Genomic DNA, 22,127 nt, shown 5'->3' on the forward strand with positions numbered 1-22,127 from the left:
GTCCACTTGGGTATATTAATTCATACACATTTTCAAGATATTTAATGTGAAGAGGTGGCTGAAATTTATAAAAAACGATATTTAAGGGAAAAGACATAAAAACAAAACCTTTATTATTAACATTTTAGAAAGAAAACATTGGCATCTCCCACTCCCAATAAAGTATTGTCTTCTGCTCACAATCCAGCCATCTGAGGTGAAACAAGTTCAATATTTACTGGGCACTTATTTTCAATATTTACTGTTTTGGTCTAAATTGTCAAATTGTTAGTGTAAACAACCCAGAACATGCCTACTCATCCAAGTCAGTCATCCATTTCCTTTCATTTAAGGTCAAGATCCAAGGATCCAACCTCTGATGATTTGTCCCAAGGGCAAAGGTAGGCCAAAAGTTGAAAGCAAAAAGCAATACCAAAACAAAAACTAACTGCACTTCTTGGGCCAAGCAGCTCATGAGGCATGATAACCATCTGGTTATTTTCCTGTCAGTACAGCAGTCCTAAAGGTTCAAACTGAAAATCTTAAACTCAAAATTGGTAATTGAAATAGGGAAAATATCTAAACTGTATCAGGAGGAAAAGACAGAAAAATTACAAGCAACAAGGAGTTGAGGGTGGGTTTGTCATAGCCAAGCTCATTCCAATTGGAAGGTACATTCCAACTGGGTAAGCAATAACTTGGCAGTATCAATTTTATTTTCATGGCCAAACCTTGTCACTTTATATCAAATTTGAGAGATTTGTTCGTTTTTTCTTTTAGAAAAAACAACGTAGCATTCATAAAAAAAATTGACCCCGACATGTACTGTAAGAAACCTCAAGGCATTCTGTAGGATTTCTTTCTTATGACAAACCATTTCTCTTCCAGCAGTGGCATCATTATCACTCCAAGATATACAAATTGGCTTTGAATTATACAAAACTGCACAATAGCCATTTGCCCTTTGTGAACCAAAGACACTTTTGAAGATAACAGCACATGAAGACAACCCTTTTTGACCAGAACATGTAACGCACTGCTGCACTTAATTGGAGTTGGTCCTTTTTTACACAGTATGCAAGATGCAGCTGTATTGGACAAACATATGTTGCTGTATGAAAATGTATGATAATAAATAAAACTAACAGTATTTGAAATTCCTTAGTTTCAGACAATGGTGTGACTCACAAAAAGGAGCTATTGGGGTTGATTTCATTTGCTGGTTTTCCAGGGTTTGTAAGTGCTCTGCAGCACAGCATCACAGACAAGGGAAGCAAAACAAAACATGAAACAGGAGGAGGTGGTGGTGGGATAACGGGTGTAAGACTGGTCAAAATGTCTCAAAGTCTGATACATTCCCACTTCTAAGTTATTATTACTATTTTTTGGAGGGGCAAAACGAAATCAAAACACAGAAGAAACGTAACAACTTAACATGGTCAATAAATACAACAAAATGATTCCTTTCAGTTCCAGCTGTTATAATTCATCCTCTATGTGGTTTTCGGGTCGTTTTTTCTCAGGTGTTTCTGTGAATTGAAATTAAAAAAATGATACTTGTTTAGCTGGAAACGCATTTGGATAGATTTAAAACAAAAGGCTAAACGATACATCACAACTACAAAAAAATTGTCCTTTCCAACCACTGCACACTGCTGTTGAGTTATTGTAAGACTATACAGCAGTGCACATATGCAGACAGTTCCTATGGCAAAACCTGTTGCCATGGCAGATGTACCTGTACTCGTTTCATCCAAAATCTGTGATTGTATGGTTGGCTCTGCATCCTGTCCGATAGTCTCTTCGGTGGATGTCTCCTCAACCGGTGGCACAACACTTTCTGTTGGATGTCAGATGGATAATTTCAATATAGTCAATCACTTAAAATTAAATAATAAAATACACAAAAAGTGAAGTTTACAATTAGCACATACATAACTCGGAATACTCATAAAAATGCCCCCACGCACCTTTTGTGCTTTCCTCCGTTTGAGGAATTACTTTCTCTTCTGCAGTACCGTTAGCTTTGCTGCCTTCTGAATTGGTGCTGTTCTTGGGTTTAGGCTTGGCCTTGGGCTTAGCAAACTTGGCCTTGTTGAGCAGATAGTTTACCTCGCGGTCCAGCAAGGCCAATTTGGACTCAATGTCTTTGGACAACAGGACAGGCCTTTCTGTGGGAGAACGCTTGTCTTGCTCCGCCACAGTGTCATTCTTCCATGTCTGTGAGCAAGAAGAGATTAAAATAGCTTGGTTTCTGTTTCAAAGGTTGAATAACAATGCACAACACGTGTACAGAAATAGAATAAGCCACACAAAAGAATTACTGTACTGTGGTCTCGTTGATGACTTTCTCCAAAGTCTTCAGCTCAACTTCACTGAAGATCTGGTCATCCTCAGGAATGAGTTTTGCACTCCTATAAAGATAAGGTAAATTATCATGTCAGATCTCAAACATGACCATATACAATTCATCAAAACTCTAGCAATCCCTTAAGAGTATTCCATTGCCTTGTTCAAACCCTGGTGAGATCACAATGATGGCAACCACCGGGGCCCTCACCTGAGGAAGTAGGAAGAGGTGTTGAGCATGCTCTCCAGGGCAGCCAGCCGGTCAGGCCACTTTCTGCGTTCCTCCACCCTGAAGAACATGGCCTTGCACAGCTTCTTCAACTCTGACAGTTTCTCCCTCAGTTCTTTGGTAGCAGCCGAATAGCCATCTTCATCCATCCACTCAGAGGCCTGACTTAGCTTGGCTGAAATCTCCTCCTTCTCCTCCTCAGACACCACCGCCTGGAACTCGTCCTGGTAAAGCTTGTCCTACAGGTGTGGTACAAGTCACACTATCGGGGTGCCCCATATAGACCAATTTAAACACTACCATACCCCTCAACCCTAGGACTTGATCAGTGGGTTCCTTTTTTTTTTTATTGATTCTAATTGAACTTTTCCACCGTTTCAGATGACTGAGGTCAACAAGAAACTTTAAAAAAGGATCTTTACCTGTGTCTCAAAGATGAAAGCCTGCAGACTGTTCAGCATCTTCTCTCTCTCATGTTTCTCCAGGTCTCTGTCAGTAAGGTCTTGTAACCTTGAAAGGGAACAGAACATCTGTTAAAATTCTCAAACTACCATAACCCTAAAAGAACAAAAACGCAGCTCAGATCATCGAGTTTGAGCAATCCTAGCGCAATGGAAGAAATATTTTTCCTTCATAAATGAGATTGCAAGCAGCATACTTTTTCTTGGAGGTGTCGATTTGGTCGAGGGTAGGGTTGACGATATCGTTGACCAGCAGTTCTACAGTAATTTCTTCAGAGATCTTGGCCTTCTTCTGGGACTTGACTTTCTTCTCAGCTGCTTCTTCCTCTGCAGTTTTCTCCTCTTCCTTGGTTTCTGTTTTGTCACCTTCCTTTTCATCCTGCTTTAAGGGATTTAATTAGCGTCTTTGGCATTCCATTTGCTTTCTGGGAGCAAAAGCCACCCCCTCCTCCTTCATACTTTATGCATGATTTTGGATAACAAGACGGCTGATAAATGTACACCTAGAATAGGTTTATAAGGTTAGTATAGGTTATTATGTGTATTAGAGGTTTAGTATATTGTATAGAATATTATCTGTATATTTAGAAGGTTTACTTATTTAGCATAGATGTAATCTATGTTCTGTGTACATATGTCATGTTATGCCAGGTTGCCTTGCGTTGTCTTGTCCTAAGAATTTCAGTGCCCAGTCTGACCTTGTGTTGTTCTGTGCATCTGACAATAAAAGACTTGAACTTGAACAGTCTGCTCACCTGAGGATCTCCAGATTTCCCATTGGCTCCGTGTTCTTCAGCCTTCTCCTTATCCGTGTCCAGTGCATCTGAAGGTTGATCCTCAGCCTCCCGTTTGACCTCCTGGTTCTCCTCCTGACCAGCCTCCTCCTTCGTCTTGCCCTGCTCCTCCTGCTCCTTCCCAGGCTCTGGAGGCACCTCCTCCTCATCCTGGAGATGGAGAAATATATCATATTGCAATACAGAAAAAGCTGAGAAATTGGAACATTTTGTTTGCCTGATGGTAGGGAATTCTGCAAGTAATGTTGAGATCCTGCTAGCACATGCACTTAAGTGTCAACATGTACATTGCAGAAGCAAGCATGAGAAATTGAGAAAGTAAAAGGTTTACTTGAACTGGCTCGGTCATATTTGCGTTTGGTTCTGATGTCCCCCCTCCAAAAAGGCTAGAGATGGTATTTCCCAGTTCTAGACACAGATAAACAAGGGAGAGCAGTTATAAATAGAATCAAATGAAGGGAGGCCATTTTCATTGTTATTTTGCCTTTTACACAAGCACCAAACTTACTTGTCAGTGTCGATTCCTCTTCTTTCTCCTCCATAATAGTCTCAAAAACGGACTCAACCTAAAACAGCAACCAAAACTTCAAAATTGTCCAAACCCCAAAAGGAGGAGATCCTTCATGTTATTTGTGTAATTAATGAAAAGGTGCCTGTGTGGTAATGTAAAAATGTTTCAATTACTAAGCTACATCACTGACCCGGTCTAGCAGAAGGACTCCACTCTCATCCATGTTGAAGTGGGCCTTGATGCCCTTGGACTCTGCATCAACATGTTTGTGGAAGCTGCTGCCCACCCCAGACAGCTTCACTGTGGTCAGGTTCAGAGCACCAAACACGCTGCATGAACATTGACAAGATGGAGGTTGTTTGACGTTTTGAATTTTTTATATTTGAATGATAAGAGGTATTAATATTTAAAAATTGCTACGAAAGCTGACTAGTACTAAAATGGAGTGAACTTCATGTGCAAACAGCAAATTTACATATTGTTCATGTCAAAACTACAAAACATCACTCAGTTTATATCTTCATGTACCTGAGATCTTCTTGCCCCAGGAAGCTTAGGTCTCCATAATTGATGTAGAAGGCAAAATCATCGGTGTAGCGGTTGAAGGTGATGACCTTGCGCTGGGGGTAGGGCGCCATCCTCTGGAACAGGATACGCTTGTTGTGCTTCAGGCTCTTGCTTCCGTCCTCCTCTTTCGACTCGCGAGTGAACTCCACCTTGAGAGACAGACAGATGTTGCCAGGTTTGTGTGAATCCAAACAGCTAATGCTTTTAAAATCTGTTGCATGACTGAAATGCACTGTGGTACACAGTGGCTGATAGTTGAATGTAATATGGTGAAACGAGGACGGCCTGCACTACCTGAATCGGGAACACTGCGGCATCTCGAACAAGGAAGGGTTTGACCTTGAAGGCCTTGCTGAGAGCAGCCGCCTGGTACACAGCCCCCATGGCTGCTGCCTCGTCTGCATTGATGTTCTTTCCCAGTTCTTCTCTGAGAAAAGTCAAAACACACAGTAAGCACAAAACCATACGAGGGAAAACAGGCCACTGTGGTTGGTTAAATGTCAAATCCCATGTCGGCATTTCTGGTCAATAATACAAATCCATTAAAAAACACAAGCCTATAGTTTATGAAATACAATATATGCAGTTCCTACATCCAATGTGCAAAGTCCAAAGTGTAATAACTAGATGATTGGATTCACACAACTTCCCTCTATGTACAGTCAACATCTGCACCCTTCTGCCATTATGGCATATTGATCAACACTTACTTGCCCACAGCTTTGAGGAGGACCTCCTGAACTTTGGGCACTCTGGTGGCTCCACCTACAAGGATGACCTGCTCAATCTCATCCTGTTGGGTCAGGAAGGCACGTAATAAGCCTCATTCACTTAACTGTTGATCTGGTGACAACTTGCTCAGATTTAATCAAATGGTAGCTAGGAAGGACAACTAGGATGGAGAGTTGACTGACCAGGGACATTTCAGCAGAGCTGAGAGCCTCCTGCACAGTGTGAGGCACTCTTTCAAACAGGTCGGTGCACAGGGCTTCAAACTCCACACGGGTGACCTTAGACTTGAAGTCGATGTCATCCATCAGCCCTTCCACCTGAAACATTCATACAGGAGCGATGAGTACGCAAAGGACGCAGACAGCTGAAGAAAACCACACAACTCTTCACCAAGTGTCTCCTAAGCATACAGTAATGAGTAATATAAAAATACTGCTGTTTCATTAGGAAAAATATAGTATGCACTTAACCTTTCCCAACAGAGAATGTACCATGTGCACTCTGCCCTTATTTGGGAAAGGTTTGGTGTACAAAAGCTCTGCTCCTTCTTCTTGACCATCACCCCACTCTGTCAGTCTTTCTACAGTCGCTACTCCAAAAAACATTTAACATCCAGCTACTCATTACTACTGCTGACCCAAACTGAGCCACTTCAGTAATGAGTGTTCTCTTCAGTGCCACCAACTGGCTGTTAGATAAAGAGCCCATTAGCTGGAGCTCAGTCGGTTTACTGCAGCAGCAGCTTAAGCAAAATGCTTGCATGGGAGGAGACAGGAAGACAGACAGGTATTGTGGTATCAAAACGTGCTACTCTAAATGCACCTTACCCAAATCCTGCCAGCCCATAGAAGGGCATATATTTATACCAATACACAGCCACACAAAACAGTATGTCTCCCATACATCACAATCCAAGTTACATTGTAAAATATCATAGCAGCAAATCCAGTTGTGTTGAAAACATCCAAGTCCAGATGGGAATCGAATGCACAATGCCTGCCATTCACTGTAAGCCTTTCCTGAAAAATTACAGAGCACCAAATAGCAGAGGAATAAAGCAGGACAGCTGGAAGCAGGATAAAGGGATGGAGGCTCAAGAGGGGAGAGGTTAACACCAGGGACATCACGCAACAATTCACCTGGGCCATGAATTCAGCATTGGCACTAAGCACCGTCTTCAGCCTCTGAGCCTCCTTAAGGAGCTTGGCCATGGCGCGGTGGTTCTCCCGTACGTCCTTCTTGCTCTTCTTCTGCTCGTTGAACAGCTTGGCCAGGTGGTCCCTAAGCCTCAGCTCCATCTCAAAGCCCCCAAGTGAGCGGTCAAACCTGTGGATGACACCAAAGCCAGGCTGGGTGGGTGCATATACAAAAAGGAGGCAACAGTTCTGATTCATGACGCTGGGCGATTTTATTGTTCATGGGGAAGGTCGTCACTACAATGCAAAAATTATTAGGGATGCACAATATAATTGGCGGCCAGATTGGTTTAGGCCGATAAATGTTTATTTTCAGTGTTGTTATTATTATTGGTCCGATAAGAAAATGTGGTTGATAAATTAAAAGCAATATATTTTATTTTTATAAAAGAGTCGGCCATGGGAATCTATAATTGTAAAATGTAAGAAATCTGTTCATTTTGGTAAAAGAAAGATCTAGATGTTTTGTGCATTTAAGGTTTTAATAAAAGCCATTATTTGGTTGCCTTTTGTTTCTGTATTCAGACTCAGGCTTTGTATTTATCAGCATATCGGTTATCGGCTTCCAAATATAAAGTTATCGGTATCAGCCAGAATTTCCATATCGGTGCATCCCTAAAATTGATTACATAAAAAAAAACATATATGGTATATGCTTTTTTTGTTGGTCTGAGTAGGTGTAGGGGGTTGCACAGGCGAGTGCATAAATGGTGTGTTGAGAACATATCGTAACAGTGTTGGCCTACCTACAGACTGCCTTGACTCACCCTACACCTCGGATCTGCAGCTGTGGCTGAACGCCTGCCTCTTTGGTCTTTACTGTCTGGTAAGTGACAATGGTGGCCACTGTGCTGCCAGAGCCCATGTCAAAGAACATCACATTCTAGAAGAGAGAGAGAAATAGAGGGAGAGTCTTGGGTCAACTGGAATTTGGCAGTGAAACTTTTATTTGACCATGCAAGTTTGTTAGTGAAGGTAGAAGCGCACCTGTGCTGTGCTGTTGATGTCTTTCCTCCGGAACACTCCGTAGTTCAGGGCCACGGCTGTGTTGTCGTTAATGAGCTGAAGGACCTTCAGCCCTGCCATCTGGGCGGCCTGCAAGACGGCCCGACGCTCTGCCTGATTGAAAAAGGCTGGAACGGTGACAACTGCATCTTTAATGGGCTGCTCTGTGAAAAGACAAATTCAAAAAACAAAAACTTGTCAGTGTGGTTGTCCTACTTCTGCATACGGGGGTTTCTACTCACATAACGGCATTCTGTAAAACAAACCAACCAGCAAAGTCCTGAGCCAAGCTACATGAATAGTTCAAAACCATCCCCAGCAGCTCCTCTGGTGTGTACTGCATCTCTCTGTGGGACAGAAACCACATAATAGCAAGTTAACATTACTGAAGCCTCTTAAACTGTCCAACTATAATCACATTCCATATGACCCTGTTTAGCCATCAAGCACCATTTCTTCTCTTAATCATTATGATGATGCATGTCAAAGTCATGCAGTCCTGTCTTTTCAATAGTTTTTTATTTGATAGAAGACAGAAACTGCTAATTGAAATTGAGGCAAGTGAAAATGGTCAAATAAAACTTACTCCAAGTTTTTGAAGTAAACGGTACCCCGGTTCTCTTCTTTTAGTAGTTGATGCTCTGGAAAACGTTTTTGGTAGAGCGCCACCTGGAGGTTGTCATGCTTCTTACCTAGCAGGGACTGAAGATGTCTGTAAACAAACTTGGGGTTCTTCACAGACTGAAGAGAAAAGAGAAAGAATATTTGGTTACAGATGTTTACTTTTATTTCAGACCAAAGTGGAAAAAATATTACAGACTTAAGCTTAAAGTGTAATACTTTGACTGAACCACACATTTAATTAAAAAAAGGTTTGAATCTAGTTTTCCAAAATCGTTAAAAAAAAAAAATATCTTACCACTCCTAATGCACCATCTCCAAAAAGTCGCTCATTCTCTTTCAAACACACAGCAACTGGAGTTTTTCTTCTCGATTCCCTTAGACAATTAAGGGAAAAGAGACCATTTAAATCAATTGAGCGATCCAAGATGATTTAGCAAAGACCAAATTCTTGAGTATCACAAACTAGGCTACATTAGCATACCAGCAACTCAATATTTGAATAAACCAACAGCAAGTATTCTGAAAAGGAAAAAAACACTTGCTACTAGTGCAGACCCTTATTTCATGACATTTTAATATGGTAACACACTCACTTGTTCAGTGCAATTTCCATTGGCACGCCAGGTTTAACTATTGCTATTTTCATCCATTCACTACCCAAGTCGACCGACATGACTGCTACAGAGGCTGGAAATAAGTTACAACGAAAGATATACTATTAGAGGAAAAATAAGAGATAATGAAAATGTCTGAGTTGCACATGTACAAGAAACAATGCAAATTATAATTATGAGTTGTTAAATGTAGTGCAAAAAGTTAACATGATTAGTCACAATATTAATTGCATTATGTATACATATTCAAACATGGGATACCAGCTCAAGTCAGTCAATAAAGATAGGTAAAATGTGTTGTAAATTGTTTTTAATGATAATATACTTGTCATACCTGTGTGACAAGGCAGCAATGCCAAAACAAGGCACATGAGAGCACATACAGTCATCATCTTCTCCATTTTTACCTGTAAAAAATTTAAGCACAACATTGAATGCTCCGAAACGGCAATCCCTGACGGAACTGAAGATGCATACAATACACCTAGACGTTTCCATCCCTTTGAGTGTTTTTGATAAAGGTTGGAGAAACGATTCCACATCAAAGAGCATGCGAGATAGTTTATTGAGATAATCGAATTGACATTGTTACCAACATCTTCGACTCTAGGGGGTGACAGTGTACTGATGTTCTTCTGGTGCTTATAGTGTCATGTCCTGTAATAGGTAACGTGCAATAGACCTCCTTTGGCCTGATCCCGCCCACCAGATTGTACGAAGCCACACGTGCCATTAATGCAGCTGTTGTAGCTAACCTAATTCGTCCTATTCGGCTGTCTCAATTAGCCAGCAGGATAGCTGATGGGTCATTGGGGAGTAAACATGATGAAATGACAGACATAGACAAACGTTTACCAATACATTTTCATTGGCAAATAAACCTGTGAGTAAGTTGGTAGGATAACTTGGCCCTATAGCATGCCTATTGCAATACAACAAAGGGCACTATAAGAGTGTAGAAACGTCTAGAGCCAATGACGTATGCATGTTAACGTTATTGAAACACAGGTGATGCGACAGCAATCACTTAAGGCGGAGTTACCCTACGTTTGTGCTAGAAATGTCTAAGTAGAGGTACATCATGTTGGAACAACACGTTTTTATAAAGCCAACACTGGCCTAAGAACATCCCTTTATTAAAGACAGCACTTTAAATGCAAATGTTTGCAAAAACAGTTGCCATCTATCTTGTATGAAACTAGATCACTTGTAATGACAACCTGAATCGCTTTACCGTTCGAGATAAATAACAAAAATCAAGCCTGAATCAAGGAAATGTAGCCTATCTACTAACAAATGCAATGATGATAACGGCATGACAGAACTCAACTTACCATTCAGCCAGTTCAGTAAATTGAGCGGTTAGCTGGCTAGCTAGCTACCTATTTTACACGTGATTAAAACGAGAATAACATTCAGTAGTTGCAGCTATTCTTGATTGACTGGTCTGCGTGGTACAGTTCACTATTTTCGCTCGATCCAAAAATCGGGTCAGAGTCGCACTAATAAAGGTTTTGGATTTCCCTTGTTATCACCGGCTTGCTCTCACCATAGGGCCCAGAACGCGGCGTGATCTTATTGGATCCACACTATCCGTTGTACCGCGAGTGCAGCGATGACCCTCCACCCCGCAGAACCCGCCTTCTTTGCCGCACGCACCGGTTGGTGATAGGTCCACGTGCAAAGTGTTAAGTGCAAAAAAAGGATTGCTCATGTCATAGGTCCACGTTAAATGAATAGGCGTAAAATGTATGACATGACACAAATCCCCACATTTGTAGACATTTGTGTTAATACTCGTCATGTTGATCATACAATATTATGTACCTTAATGTTTCATCTCACATCTTTAATTTCGTTTCGTATTAACATTGCCTTTTCCTAATTAAAAGTTAAAAAGGGTACCTTATTTTCTCATATACCCGGAATACGTATGTGGATAACTAATAATATAGATTTACGCATTTAGATTTTCCCATTTTAAAGAATTGGTCGAGGAGGCTTCCTTGTGTGATTATCACGTGATTATCACATGACTTCCTCCGCGACCTAGCATTGTTAGCAAGAAATGGCAGCATTTTTACAGTGGAGGCGATTTGTCTTTTTTGATAAAGAGACAGTAAAAGATGCTGGAGATAATGGGAAGAACTTCGTACTCCCCGTTGGAATCTCGGCGTGTGATTCGGGCAGAGGACACATTGTTATTGGAGATATCCTTTCAAAGCAAACGTTGCCAGTGTCGCTATATATTTTGCTCAAGTAGAACTAGAGGTACAGTAGTCAGCTAGTTGTTTTGGTTAGCAAGATCAGATGACTAGCTTAAAAATGACTTCAGCTGGTTAGAAATGTCGATCCTCGTGCAATATAATATTTTTTTGCCATCAAACGTCCCCCACTACGGTGACCGCACAATATAGCGTCATTTTCAGATACGGATAGTGTCAACATATGTAGCCTAACCATATGTGATATAAACTTAATCCGTTTAGCCTACATTTTATGTGATTAGAAACCATATACTTCTGAGTTGCCAAGTGTCGAAAAAGACGCTGATGTTTTGAAAAGCAATGAGTTGTTACAATTTTTCTGTCGCTGTAGCTATGGCATAACGCTAATGTAAATCAAAGCATTGTGTTAGTATCACCTTATTCACTGTTATTTGAGCCGTGACCCTGAAAGTATTACATATGGATGGTCAGATCTGGTTTTTGACACGCTCCCTGCAGTTGACTTCCTTCCAGGCATATAAACTTCGTGTGACACACCTTTATCAGCTTAAGCAGCACAGCATTCTGGTCTCAGTTGGACAGGATGAGCCAGGAATAAACCCATTGGCAAGTGTCAATACATTATTTTGATAACCACAAAATACTGCTTGAATTGCATTAGCAGCTCTTCTTAGACTCTTTGTTTCAGTGGTCCAAAAAGAAAAATTTAAATGAATCAGAATAAACAGTATTTGTTTTACAGGTCAAAGTATGGAACCTGGACAAGCGAGACAGCGGGAATCCTTTGTGTACCAGAATATTTCCAGCTATTCCTGGGAACAAGCCAACAGAAGTTTCTTGTTTAAGTGTACATGAGAACCTCAACTTCATGGCCATTGGTAAGCAGCGTTTCAGTATTTCCTCATGAGACAGTATTCCTTTAGCTTAGACAAATTTGCTCCTTGTCATAAATGGATGACTGCAAACCATGTGCTTCCAGGATTCACAGATGGAAGTGTGGTGTTGACCAAGGGTGACATTACCAGGGACAGGCATAGTAAAACCTTAACTCTGCACGAGGGCACCTGTCCCATTACAGGCCTAGCTTTCCGTCAAGCAAGCAAGGTGACTAACCTGTTTGTGGCCACTTTGGAAAAAGTTCATGTAAGTTGTCTCCATAACTTTTGAGTTGTATTGTAAAATTCCATTTGAATTCAAGTCCTTACCTTTGATTCCAGCTTATTTTTGTGATTTGACATTTCTCTGCTCAGTGCTACACTCTGTCGGTCAAGGAGTACCCCAAATTAGAGCTGGATACACATGGCTGTGCATTGCGTTGCTCCTCCCTCACCGACCCCTCCCAGGACTCACAGTTTATAGTAGCAGGTGATGAGTGTGTGTACCTGTACCAGCCTGATGAGAGAGGGCCCTGCTTTGCTTTTGACGGCCACAAGATAATGGCCCACTGGCACAGAGGCTACCTCCTACTACTCACCAGAGACACCAAGTCACCCAACAAGTGAGGAGAATTCTAATGTGTGCTTGCACAGCTGAACCTCTGCAATATATTTCAGTTAAGAGTGTTTGGTTTAAGCCTGTCTGGTGAGAAGCTATCAATTATCAAAACACAAACTTCCCTTTATATGATCTTCAAAATTAAGTGCCTTTAATGAGTTTTCATGACCTGTTGTGGGGACATGTTTTCAGGCCTGGATTTGGGAGCAGAGAGACATCTCCATCTGAGAAACAAATCCTGAGCATTTACGACCTAGACAACAAGTTCATTGCTTACAGTGCTTCTTTTGAAGACATCATCGATGTGCTGGCAGAGTGGGGTTCTTTCTATATCCTGACTAGAGACGGCAAGATGTTTGTGCTGCAGGAGAAAGATACTCAAACCAAACTAGAGGTGAGCTCCAAAGATGTTACAATTGTTTACTTCAACCCCTTTCCCCCAGAGCAAGGCTCTTAATCAATCTCTCTGTGTCTAGATGCTCTTTAAGAAGAACCTATTTGTCATGGCCATCAACCTGGCTAAAAGCCAACACCTAGACAGTGACGGCTTGTCAGAGATCTTCAGACAGTATGGTGACCACCTCTACAACAAAGGAGACCACGACGGAGCTATACAACAGTACATCCGGTAAGGCACATGGAAACCAGACAGCTCCCCGTCAATTGAGACGCATTTTGGCAACACTTTATGTTCAAGTTACTTTAATTACCATGTAGCAACACATATAGCGCATATGCATAGCAGTACATATAGTAAAACATTGTATTTAGATAGTAATTGCTATATAGTTCAATTGTATTTAGTGTTATTGGTATAGATTATTAAAGTGTCAGAAGGCACAGAATGAGGGAAGGGGTATAAAGGGTAGGTGGATGTTGTGAAGGGGCATGTGAAGACTACGTTACCAAAACAAGATTCATGTTAGCATCCACTTATCCGATGGAAACCCCAACATTTACCCTGCAAGTTTTACTTGTGTAATAACTTGTACTGGTAAACCCTAATGAAGTGGGTTTAATTAACCCTTGTGTTATCTTCGGGTCATTCTGACCCATCAGTCATTGTGACCCACCGTCATATTGCGACAACTTTACCGCATACAAAAACAAAGTGAATAATTTTCTTTTAACCGTTGGGCTGTCTCAGACCCCCCACATTGCGAAGGTTAAAAGAAAATTATTTGTATTTGTTTTTGTATTGGGTAAAATTGGGTAAACACAACGATGGTTCGTTATGAACCTTTGGGTCATGTGACCGAAGGCAGCACAAGGGTTAAGTGCGTAATGAAGCATTTTCTGTGTACCAACAGTGTTACTATAGGTATTGTTATGTACTTTCATGGTATTTAATGTAATGTTTATGTTAAGTGTTGCCCAATTATTTTATTGGTGGGGCCAATTCAGCTTGATAGCAAAGCAAAATAATAACTCTTTAATAACCAAATTTTTCAACCAACATACTGTTCCATTTGCCAATATTTACTGACAGGACTGGAGATTGTACCCCAGTATTTACATTGCATCTTTCCTTAAGCACCATTGGGAAATTGGAGCCCTCGTACGTAATTAGGAAGTTCCTAGATGCCCAGAGGATCCATAATTTGACAGCCTACCTGCAGGCACTTCACAGGCTGTCCCTGGCCAATGCAGACCACACCACCCTACTGCTGAACTGCTACACCAAGCTGAAGGACAGTTCCAAGCTGGAAGAGTTTATTAAGGTTAGCATGGCTTTTTTGCCCATTTGGAAGTGCCGTATTTCTTCGATTAGACGCCGCCCTCAAATAAACGCCACCCTGGATTAAACGCTGCACCAAAAAAATAAAAAACGGTTACTTAATTGGTTAAATTAAAACACAGTATTTAAATCACAAGTGTATTATAATTCCCTCGAAGCACTGGCAGACACAAGTGGCTTTCTTGCTACAGGTTTGAAGCCTCTTCTCCAAATCCACCGTGAACACTAAACCCACAGTAAGGCCTACTAGTATAACGAGAAAATAAAGACCACATTAGCTATCTTAATATGAACATACAATGACATGCGCAGCATTTGAATAACGTTCACTAAAGTAAAATACAGACACAACAACATACCTCGTTGGCTGCATGCTGTACAATAGAGGTTTCCTTAGATCGCTAACATTCGTTAACAACCTTTAACTTTTATCGGAGCATTATATTGTCCGTGCTTCGCTTGCTGTTAGCTTGTCGACTCTCACTCACGAGCATTCCAAATGGCCTTCAAAATAAAGGCACTGTAGGCCTACACTTACCTAAAGTCACGTAATAATACTGAATGCAAATATATAATTCTAAATTATGACATTGGTTGAAAACAAATGATACATTATAGTAATGTAATAGCCTACGTAGCCTACAATATAGCGAGGTAGCTGACTTCACCACTGGCGAATTCGTCGAATTTCATCAACCCGAAGTTTGCGTGCTACAGATCTGTTGCTGCTGGTGAGTGTTTTCTGCACAGCTTTCTAACAGAAAGCTGAAGTGTAAGAACGTTTCGGCATGCTGCTTCAGATTTCTTCACAATGTAGACACACGCTCCAATTTTATATTAGGCTTTGTGTTTGACCTCCTTGTCTATTCTATGTTTGTCTATGGCTGCACTGCAGCTGCAATTCTCTAAATCTCTCTTACTAATTAAACGCCGCCCTCGAATAAACGCCGCCCTCGAATAAACGCCGCCCTCGAATAAACGCCGCACCAAAAATGATCATTGTGTAATAAACGCCGTGGCGTTTGTTCAAAGAAATAAAGTATAAAATAATGCTATGCATAATTGTGCTGATATCTTTTTTTTTTATGCTTAGACTGACTGTGTTTCTGGTGTCTTGTACCCGACAGAGCAGTGAGAGTGAAGTCCACTTTGATGTAGAGATTGCCATCAAGGTGCTGCGCCAGGCTGGATACCACCACCATGCTGTCTTCCTGGCCGAGAGACACATGCACCACGAATGGTACCTGAAGATCCAGCTAGAAGACCTCAAGGTAAATAACTTTAGCTTGTGGAGAAACAATTTTGGGTTAAGATCCATACCATGTCTCCTCATAACCAGGTCGTTTTATTTTTATTTTTTATTAAATATCCTCACTGTTCTAAATCTTGATTCAAACTATTGCACTGTCATTGTGACTAAAATAGTGAAACTGTCAAGATTGCACTTGATTAGAATTGATTAATGCATTATATCACGCTTTTCTTAATAGTGGTGGCCAAATGGCTACCATATCAACTCCTAATGTTCCATCTCAATGCTTCAGAACTACCAAGAAGCTCTGCGATACATTGGTCGGCTGCCCTTTGAGCAGGCAGAGAGCAACATGAAGCGCTATGGAAAGACTTTGATGCACCATGTTCCTGAGGACACCACACTCTTGCTGAAGGGTCTATGCACCAACTACCAGCCAAACAGTGACTCCACTGATGTGGACAGCCTGGATAGAAGCCTAACCAACAAGGTCTGTAAAAGTTCAAATGATGACATTTGACATTTGTATTCATTTAGCAGACTTTTGCCCAAAGCGACATACAGAAAGCGTGCATATAGTAGATCAGGTAATCAAGGACCAGAAGGACCAGTTCTTAACTAATAATACAATATAATAATAGTATGGAACAACAACTACAATATTACATAATTTTTGGTTCTGGGACCATGCAAGAAAAGCAACATCATCATATCTCAGGTTTAACAGGGTATATCAAAGCAGGTAGTGAAAAACCAAAGTAATAGTGGTCATTGATTACACTTATACGGTCCTTATATTTCCTAAATGAAAGGTGTACATATTTTTTATGCCTGTCCTGTCTCATAGGCCAACTCTGAAGAGTTCATCCCAATCTTTGCCAACAACCCACGAGAGCTGAGGGCCTTCCTGGAACACATGATAAAGGTGGAACCTTTCTCTACTCAAGGCGTGTACGACACCCTGCTAGAGCTTCGACTGCAAGACTGGGCTCATGAACAGGACCCTGAGGTTACTGCACCATTTACATTTAGTCATTTAGCAGATATTCTTATCCAGAGCGACATTTCCCAGAGGCAAGTACTTGCCTCACCTCTAGAACTCACACCTTTTCATATGCTGAGTTTTGTATTTCTTGCCTTATTTAGCTTTTTTGGAGCTGTTTTTGTTGACGCTGATGTTTTTGTCTTGTCCGGCAGAGGAAGAAAGTTCTCCAGGGGGCAGCTCTGTCTTTGCTGAGGAGTGACAACACTGTGTTTGACAAGGCCTTGGTACTATGTCAGATGCACAACTTCAAAGAAGGGGTCCTTTACCTCTATGAAAAAGGCAAACTGTGAGTCTGTAAACCTGTTGAATTTGATATGTAGTCAAATTACATATCAGGTTTTGCTTCATAAGTTTGATGAAAGGTTTAATTTGTAATATGCTAATTAGAAAAATTCATTTCAGAAAGATTCATTAATTGTGTCAATGATTATCTGCAGCTACCAGCAGATCATGCACTACCACATGCAGAATGAGGAGTACAGTAAAGTGGTGGAGGCCTGCAAGCGTTTTGGTGACCAGGAGGTGTGCTTGTGGGAGCAGGCGCTGGGCTACTTTGCCCGGAAAGAGGAGGACTGTAAGGAATACATAAGCGAAGTCCTGCAGCACATCGACCAGAACAATCTGATGCCTCCGCTACTGGGTGAGTTTGAGGCCACCTTGTTCTCTGACCAGTTTGTTTCAGTTTAAGATGGCAAGCTCGGACCTATTGTGTAAATCAAACGTATTTTGGCAACCTGCTAATGACTGCCTGACCAAGTCAAATTCTGACCAAAGAGGCTAGAAAGTTTTCGAAGGAGTCATGCCTTGATTCCTTTTCTGTTTGTGTCACCTCAGTGGTGCAGACCCTGGCGCACAATTCTACGGCCACGTTGTCTGTTATTAAAGACTACCTTATCAACAAGCTGCAGAGGGAGAGCCAGCAAATTGAGGACGACGAACGCAAGATCTGCCAGTACCGCGAGGAGACGGCCCACCTACGCTCCGAGATCCAGGAGCTGAGGAGCAGGTAATCCTCATCACGGTCCATTCCTGCTGGCTTCCCGAAGCTTAACAACATGCCACCTCCACATTATTCAGTAACTCCTTAAAGTGAATGAATGAATGTTCAAATTGCTTTAGAATAGAGCTCCTCTTGATTCAAGCATGCTGTTAGATCCAACACTGGATTCATAGCTTTGTTTTGTACTTGCAATTAGAAAGTTTAGAGGAAGAAACTTTGCTTTTATATTTTGGTAATAACCAATTCCTGATTCAGCTAGCCAATACCAATTTAAATCAATAAAAAGCACTAGGGATGCACGATGATATCGGCACCGGCCGATAAAAGCTCAAAATGAGCATTATCGGCATCGGCAGATATGAATATTTCTGCCGATGAGCCTTGCCGATAGGGTGCCGTGCGTCACAATGCGCACGTGACGACCGTGAACGTAGCATGAGTGCCAGCAACTTAAACTTCAAACATGTTGCCTCTGTGGAGGTATTTAGAGAAATGTAAAACAGATAACAGATACACATATGATTACGCATCTTAAGAGCCGTCATCCTGAGCAGCACCAAGACTTTTTGTAAAGTAAGAAGGAAAAAACACAGACAAAAACCCATCAGCAGCCTCTACTTCAGTCCTTTGACAAAGCTAGAAAATACAGCAGCGACCACCCAAAGGTAAAAGAGCTTAACGGCAAAAAAAATAGCTGAACAGAAGCCTACTGGTCAGCTGAAGTTGTCACCGTAGGTAGTTGGACTGAAAAGGTTTACATGACTCGAAGTTCAAGTGAAGGATAAAATGTCCTTGTATTTGCAATACAGAGCACACTGTTTGTCACTGAGTTGTTACAGGACTGTCTGCGGCTCACAAGACAATATATGGACCTTGGTTTTAAGTTTGATTATACTTTAAAGTGGGTCCTAAGGACTGAAGTGTAGGTCTGGACTACAGCTGCTTTTTTGTGCACTTGACCACTGTAAGTTTCAGTGCAATGTCAACTACTATGTCAGGGAAGCATTTGGCAGACCTGTTCAAGTAAGAGATGAATGTACATCTTTTATTTGAAAATTTATTTTTATTTATTTTACTCCTAAGGACTGAACTTTAAAGTCTGAACATAAAAATAAAATGTGGCACTGTTATATCATTTATTTTTAAGTAAAATATTTTACCTATTTTTCAGGGGTAAATGTCTGTCTACATTTGTAAAATGATACATTTATGGTAGAATCATTTAGTCATTTTTTTTCAATCAAATGTTGTTTGTCTTATGTGTTGCCTTATCTATAACACATGAGTGTAATAAGGTAAAGGTAGTACCGGAGACATACTTGGATTTCTCTTCAGTAAAATTAAAGTGTATATACGTATATCAGGGGAAAAATGTGTATATACATCGGTATCGGCCAAAATGAGTTTGAAAATATCGACATATCGAATATCGGCCAAAATCCAATATTGTGCGTCCCTAAAAAGGACACACAATAAGACATATAACATGATAAGACAAACTGACCACATGGCAAAGACAGTACAGCACACAACACTGTAAATACATGACAGTGACAGTGTGACCACACACTGTATTCAAATCGGTATCTAATATTTACCGATCTCTCGCACACTTCCTTCAAAGTGCAAAGATCTTCCAGAAAACCAAGTGCAGCATGTGCAACAGTCCCCTGGAGCTGCCCTCCGTCCACTTCCTGTGCAGCCACTCGTTCCACCAGCACTGCTTTGACAGCTACGCCGAGAGTGACTCAGAGTGTCCCACCTGCACACCGGAAAACCGCAAGGTGATGGACATGCTGCGCGCCCAGGACCAGAAACGAGACCTGCACGACCACTTCTCCAGACAAGTAAGCCGTCTGCTCAGGTTACACCAGGGGTGTCAAACTCATTTCGCATCGTGGGCCACATACGGCCTAGGGAGATGTCAAGTGGGCCGGACCATTAAAATTATACCATACTCTGCTATAAATAACCAAAATATCATGTCTTTCCTTTGTTTTGGTGTAAAGAAGCACAAGAACATTAGGAAAATATTGAAATTTAATGAACTATCCTTTTACAAAACATTTCATGAAACACCTCATATTTCCTTAGACAAATGTGCAATTTACTTTTATCATTCACAAATATGCATTGCAACTGATCCCACTGATTGTACAAAGGCACAAAACTTTAATTGGTACTGAAAAATATAGTAATGCACTTTAAGATTAAATGAGACTTTTAAAGAAAGGAATTTTTAAACCACTTACACATACGCATATAAAATCTAAATGTAATCCCTGCGTACACCTTACAAACTAAGGAGAGTGATTTTAAATGTGTAATGAAGAAAGTGTTCGCCTGTCCTGTAAATCTGTAAACTTCATACATGAAACATACATACACATACAATACATACTGAAAATTTATGGAGTTGTATGAACAGTAGAATTCCATCACACAACTTTTGTTTTGAAGCTGCTGACTAACATTAAAGTGCACATTTTTTAAATCACCGTAACAAGCAGCAGATGGCGCATTGATACCGTCTGCTGTTTTCAGTCTGTCTCAGTGATGCGGCTTGTGAGTGCGCCCCTTAGCGGATAATCCATGAATTGCAGCGAATTAAAAATATTAATTCCATGTCTTTTATGCATTTTTTCCACTTTCAAATTATCCTGCGGGCCTGATCGAACCTCCTTGGGGGCCGGTTCCGGCCCGCGGGCCGTATGTTTGACACCCCTGGGTTACACACTAGCTGAGGGAGGGGGGGGGGGGGGGGAGAATGTGAATGGTAGGATTTCCAAAGAGCATCTACTTTTAAATTTACACTCTCAATTCTTAGTTGACTGATTCTGTGGTAGCAAATCAACCTCAAACTATTACAATACTCCCACTGAGCTTTGAAGTGGGTATGGACCATATAGTGATAGAGTAATAGAGTTCAAGATAGAGTTTAAAATGAAAGAAGTAGGCTACTGAAGTAAACAATGAATTTCATTAACCCTCGTGCTGCCTTCGGGTCACATGACCCAAAGGTTCATAACGAACCATCGTTGTGTTTACCCAATTTTACCCAATACAAAAACAAATTAAAATAATTTTCTTTTAACCTTTGCAATGTGGGGGGTCTGAGACAGCCTAGCTGTTAAAAGAAAATGCTTCACTTTGTCTTTGTATGCGGTAAATCTGTCGCAATACGAAGGTGGGTCACAATGACTGATGGGTCAGAATGACCCGAAGATAACACAAGGGTTAATGTTTACTGCTTAAACTGAGAATTTGAGAATTAATTGGACTGAACTTGATTGAACTCACCCATTGGTCCTTTCAGTTACGGTGCTCCAATGATGGATTTTCTGTGGTGGCTGACTACTTTGGCCGCGGGGTGTTCAACAAGCTGACCTTGGTGACAGATCCCCCTGGTAGCAGAGGAGGAGCTGGGAGCCTGGATGCAGACCTACAAAGAGACTTCCTCATCCACACTAAGAGAAATACCTAACTCTACATCAAGAATAGAGTAGGCTTGCTATCCACCTGTTTTATCATTTGCATTACATTATGGTTTTCTGCACTGGTTGATAATGAATAGTGCCAAGCTGCGCACAATGCTCTAACGGAACAACCTGACTGTAACCTTTGTAGTCCAGGATAAAGTGTTTTATTGTAGTTATGCCCAGAATTCCAATTTGCAGAAATACTGTTCATTGAACACAGTTATTTGCACTGTTCTGGGGGGTCAATTGAGCAACTATGTTGTGAAATTCAGGTTATGCAACACCACAAACATTTTTTGGAAGAAATGTCTGTTTCAAATACTTAACCTCTTAATGTAATAACAATGTATGTTTTGAGCATGTCTCTGATTTGCAACTACAATGGGTAGTTATGTATGTCATATTTATTCATATCATGCCAATGTCGGGAATAAAGAAATATGGCTTGGTCAGGCATCTAAACATAATTTTGGCATTACTGCTTACATTTTTCTACTGTTATGCAGAGTTAATGGAATTCTTCGTTGCCACATTGTTAACCTAATTCAAGAAATGTTCAGTTACTCAAAATAAAATTTGTAGGCTATTTATAATGTAGCCTATTTATGAAAGGTAACATTAGGTGCATTCGACATGGACTCCGGCGGCATGAAACGACCGGCGAGAGTTGCCGCTTGCAGTCGGGGAGGAGTTAAAAACGGCTTCTTAAAATCGGACATTCCTGCTTCTCGTGGTTTTCTGCGTTAACGTCAGTCATGGCCGATCAAGCGCTGTTTGCTTACTTTACTTTATTTATAAATTAAACTTAATGTTTCCATTGGTGAAGAGGT

The 22,127-nt window shown here is 41.0% G+C and overlaps 2 protein-coding genes across 4 annotated transcripts; one reads left to right on the forward strand and one right to left on the reverse strand.

Annotated features, from left to right (window-relative positions):
• Positions 1 to 96: 96 nt before the first annotated feature.
• Positions 97 to 10,790, reverse strand: hyou1 (hypoxia up-regulated 1). Of its 3 annotated transcripts, none has more exons than XM_062486148.1 (24): positions 10,611 to 10,790; positions 9,396 to 9,468; positions 9,041 to 9,134; positions 8,743 to 8,821; positions 8,410 to 8,564; positions 8,094 to 8,170; positions 7,806 to 7,987; positions 7,586 to 7,701; positions 6,762 to 6,948; positions 5,805 to 5,939; positions 5,601 to 5,683; positions 5,185 to 5,317; positions 4,852 to 5,039; positions 4,514 to 4,652; positions 4,321 to 4,378; positions 4,144 to 4,220; positions 3,774 to 3,962; positions 3,216 to 3,397; positions 2,980 to 3,067; positions 2,540 to 2,796; positions 2,309 to 2,393; positions 1,950 to 2,199; positions 1,718 to 1,819; positions 97 to 1,508 (listed from the first exon to the last, which is right to left on the reverse strand). In XM_062486148.1, exons 1-24 carry the CDS (start codon positions 10,773 to 10,775, stop codon positions 1,459 to 1,461), a joined length of 3,144 nt encoding a protein of 1,047 aa, XP_062342132.1. In that variant the 5' UTR covers positions 10,776 to 10,790; the 3' UTR covers positions 97 to 1,458. The 3 variants fall into 3 exon arrangements, with proteins under 3 accessions (XP_062342132.1, XP_062342130.1, XP_062342133.1); XM_062486146.1 differs by having other exon boundaries at positions 3,216 to 3,400; XM_062486149.1 differs by lacking the exon at positions 10,611 to 10,790 and adding an exon at positions 10,396 to 10,604 and having other exon boundaries at positions 3,216 to 3,400.
• A 299-nt stretch (positions 10,791 to 11,089) lies between these two features.
• Positions 11,090 to 21,749, forward strand: vps11 (VPS11 core subunit of CORVET and HOPS complexes). The gene is made up of 16 exons (XM_062486150.1): positions 11,090 to 11,271; positions 11,747 to 11,895; positions 12,032 to 12,167; positions 12,269 to 12,432; positions 12,540 to 12,787; positions 12,976 to 13,177; positions 13,260 to 13,411; positions 14,318 to 14,504; positions 15,649 to 15,792; positions 16,066 to 16,263; positions 16,621 to 16,782; positions 16,971 to 17,104; positions 17,256 to 17,458; positions 17,653 to 17,824; positions 19,443 to 19,665; positions 21,135 to 21,749. The coding sequence occupies exons 1-16, from the start codon at positions 11,130 to 11,132 to the stop codon at positions 21,300 to 21,302; spliced, it is 2,784 nt and encodes a 927-aa protein (XP_062342134.1). The 5' UTR covers positions 11,090 to 11,129; the 3' UTR covers positions 21,303 to 21,749.
• Positions 21,750 to 22,127: the final 378 nt, after the last annotated feature.

Source organism: Osmerus eperlanus, chromosome 19 (assembly GCF_963692335.1).
Source record: "Osmerus eperlanus chromosome 19, fOsmEpe2.1, whole genome shotgun sequence".
NCBI classification, from domain to species: domain Eukaryota; kingdom Metazoa; phylum Chordata; class Actinopteri; order Osmeriformes; family Osmeridae; genus Osmerus; species Osmerus eperlanus.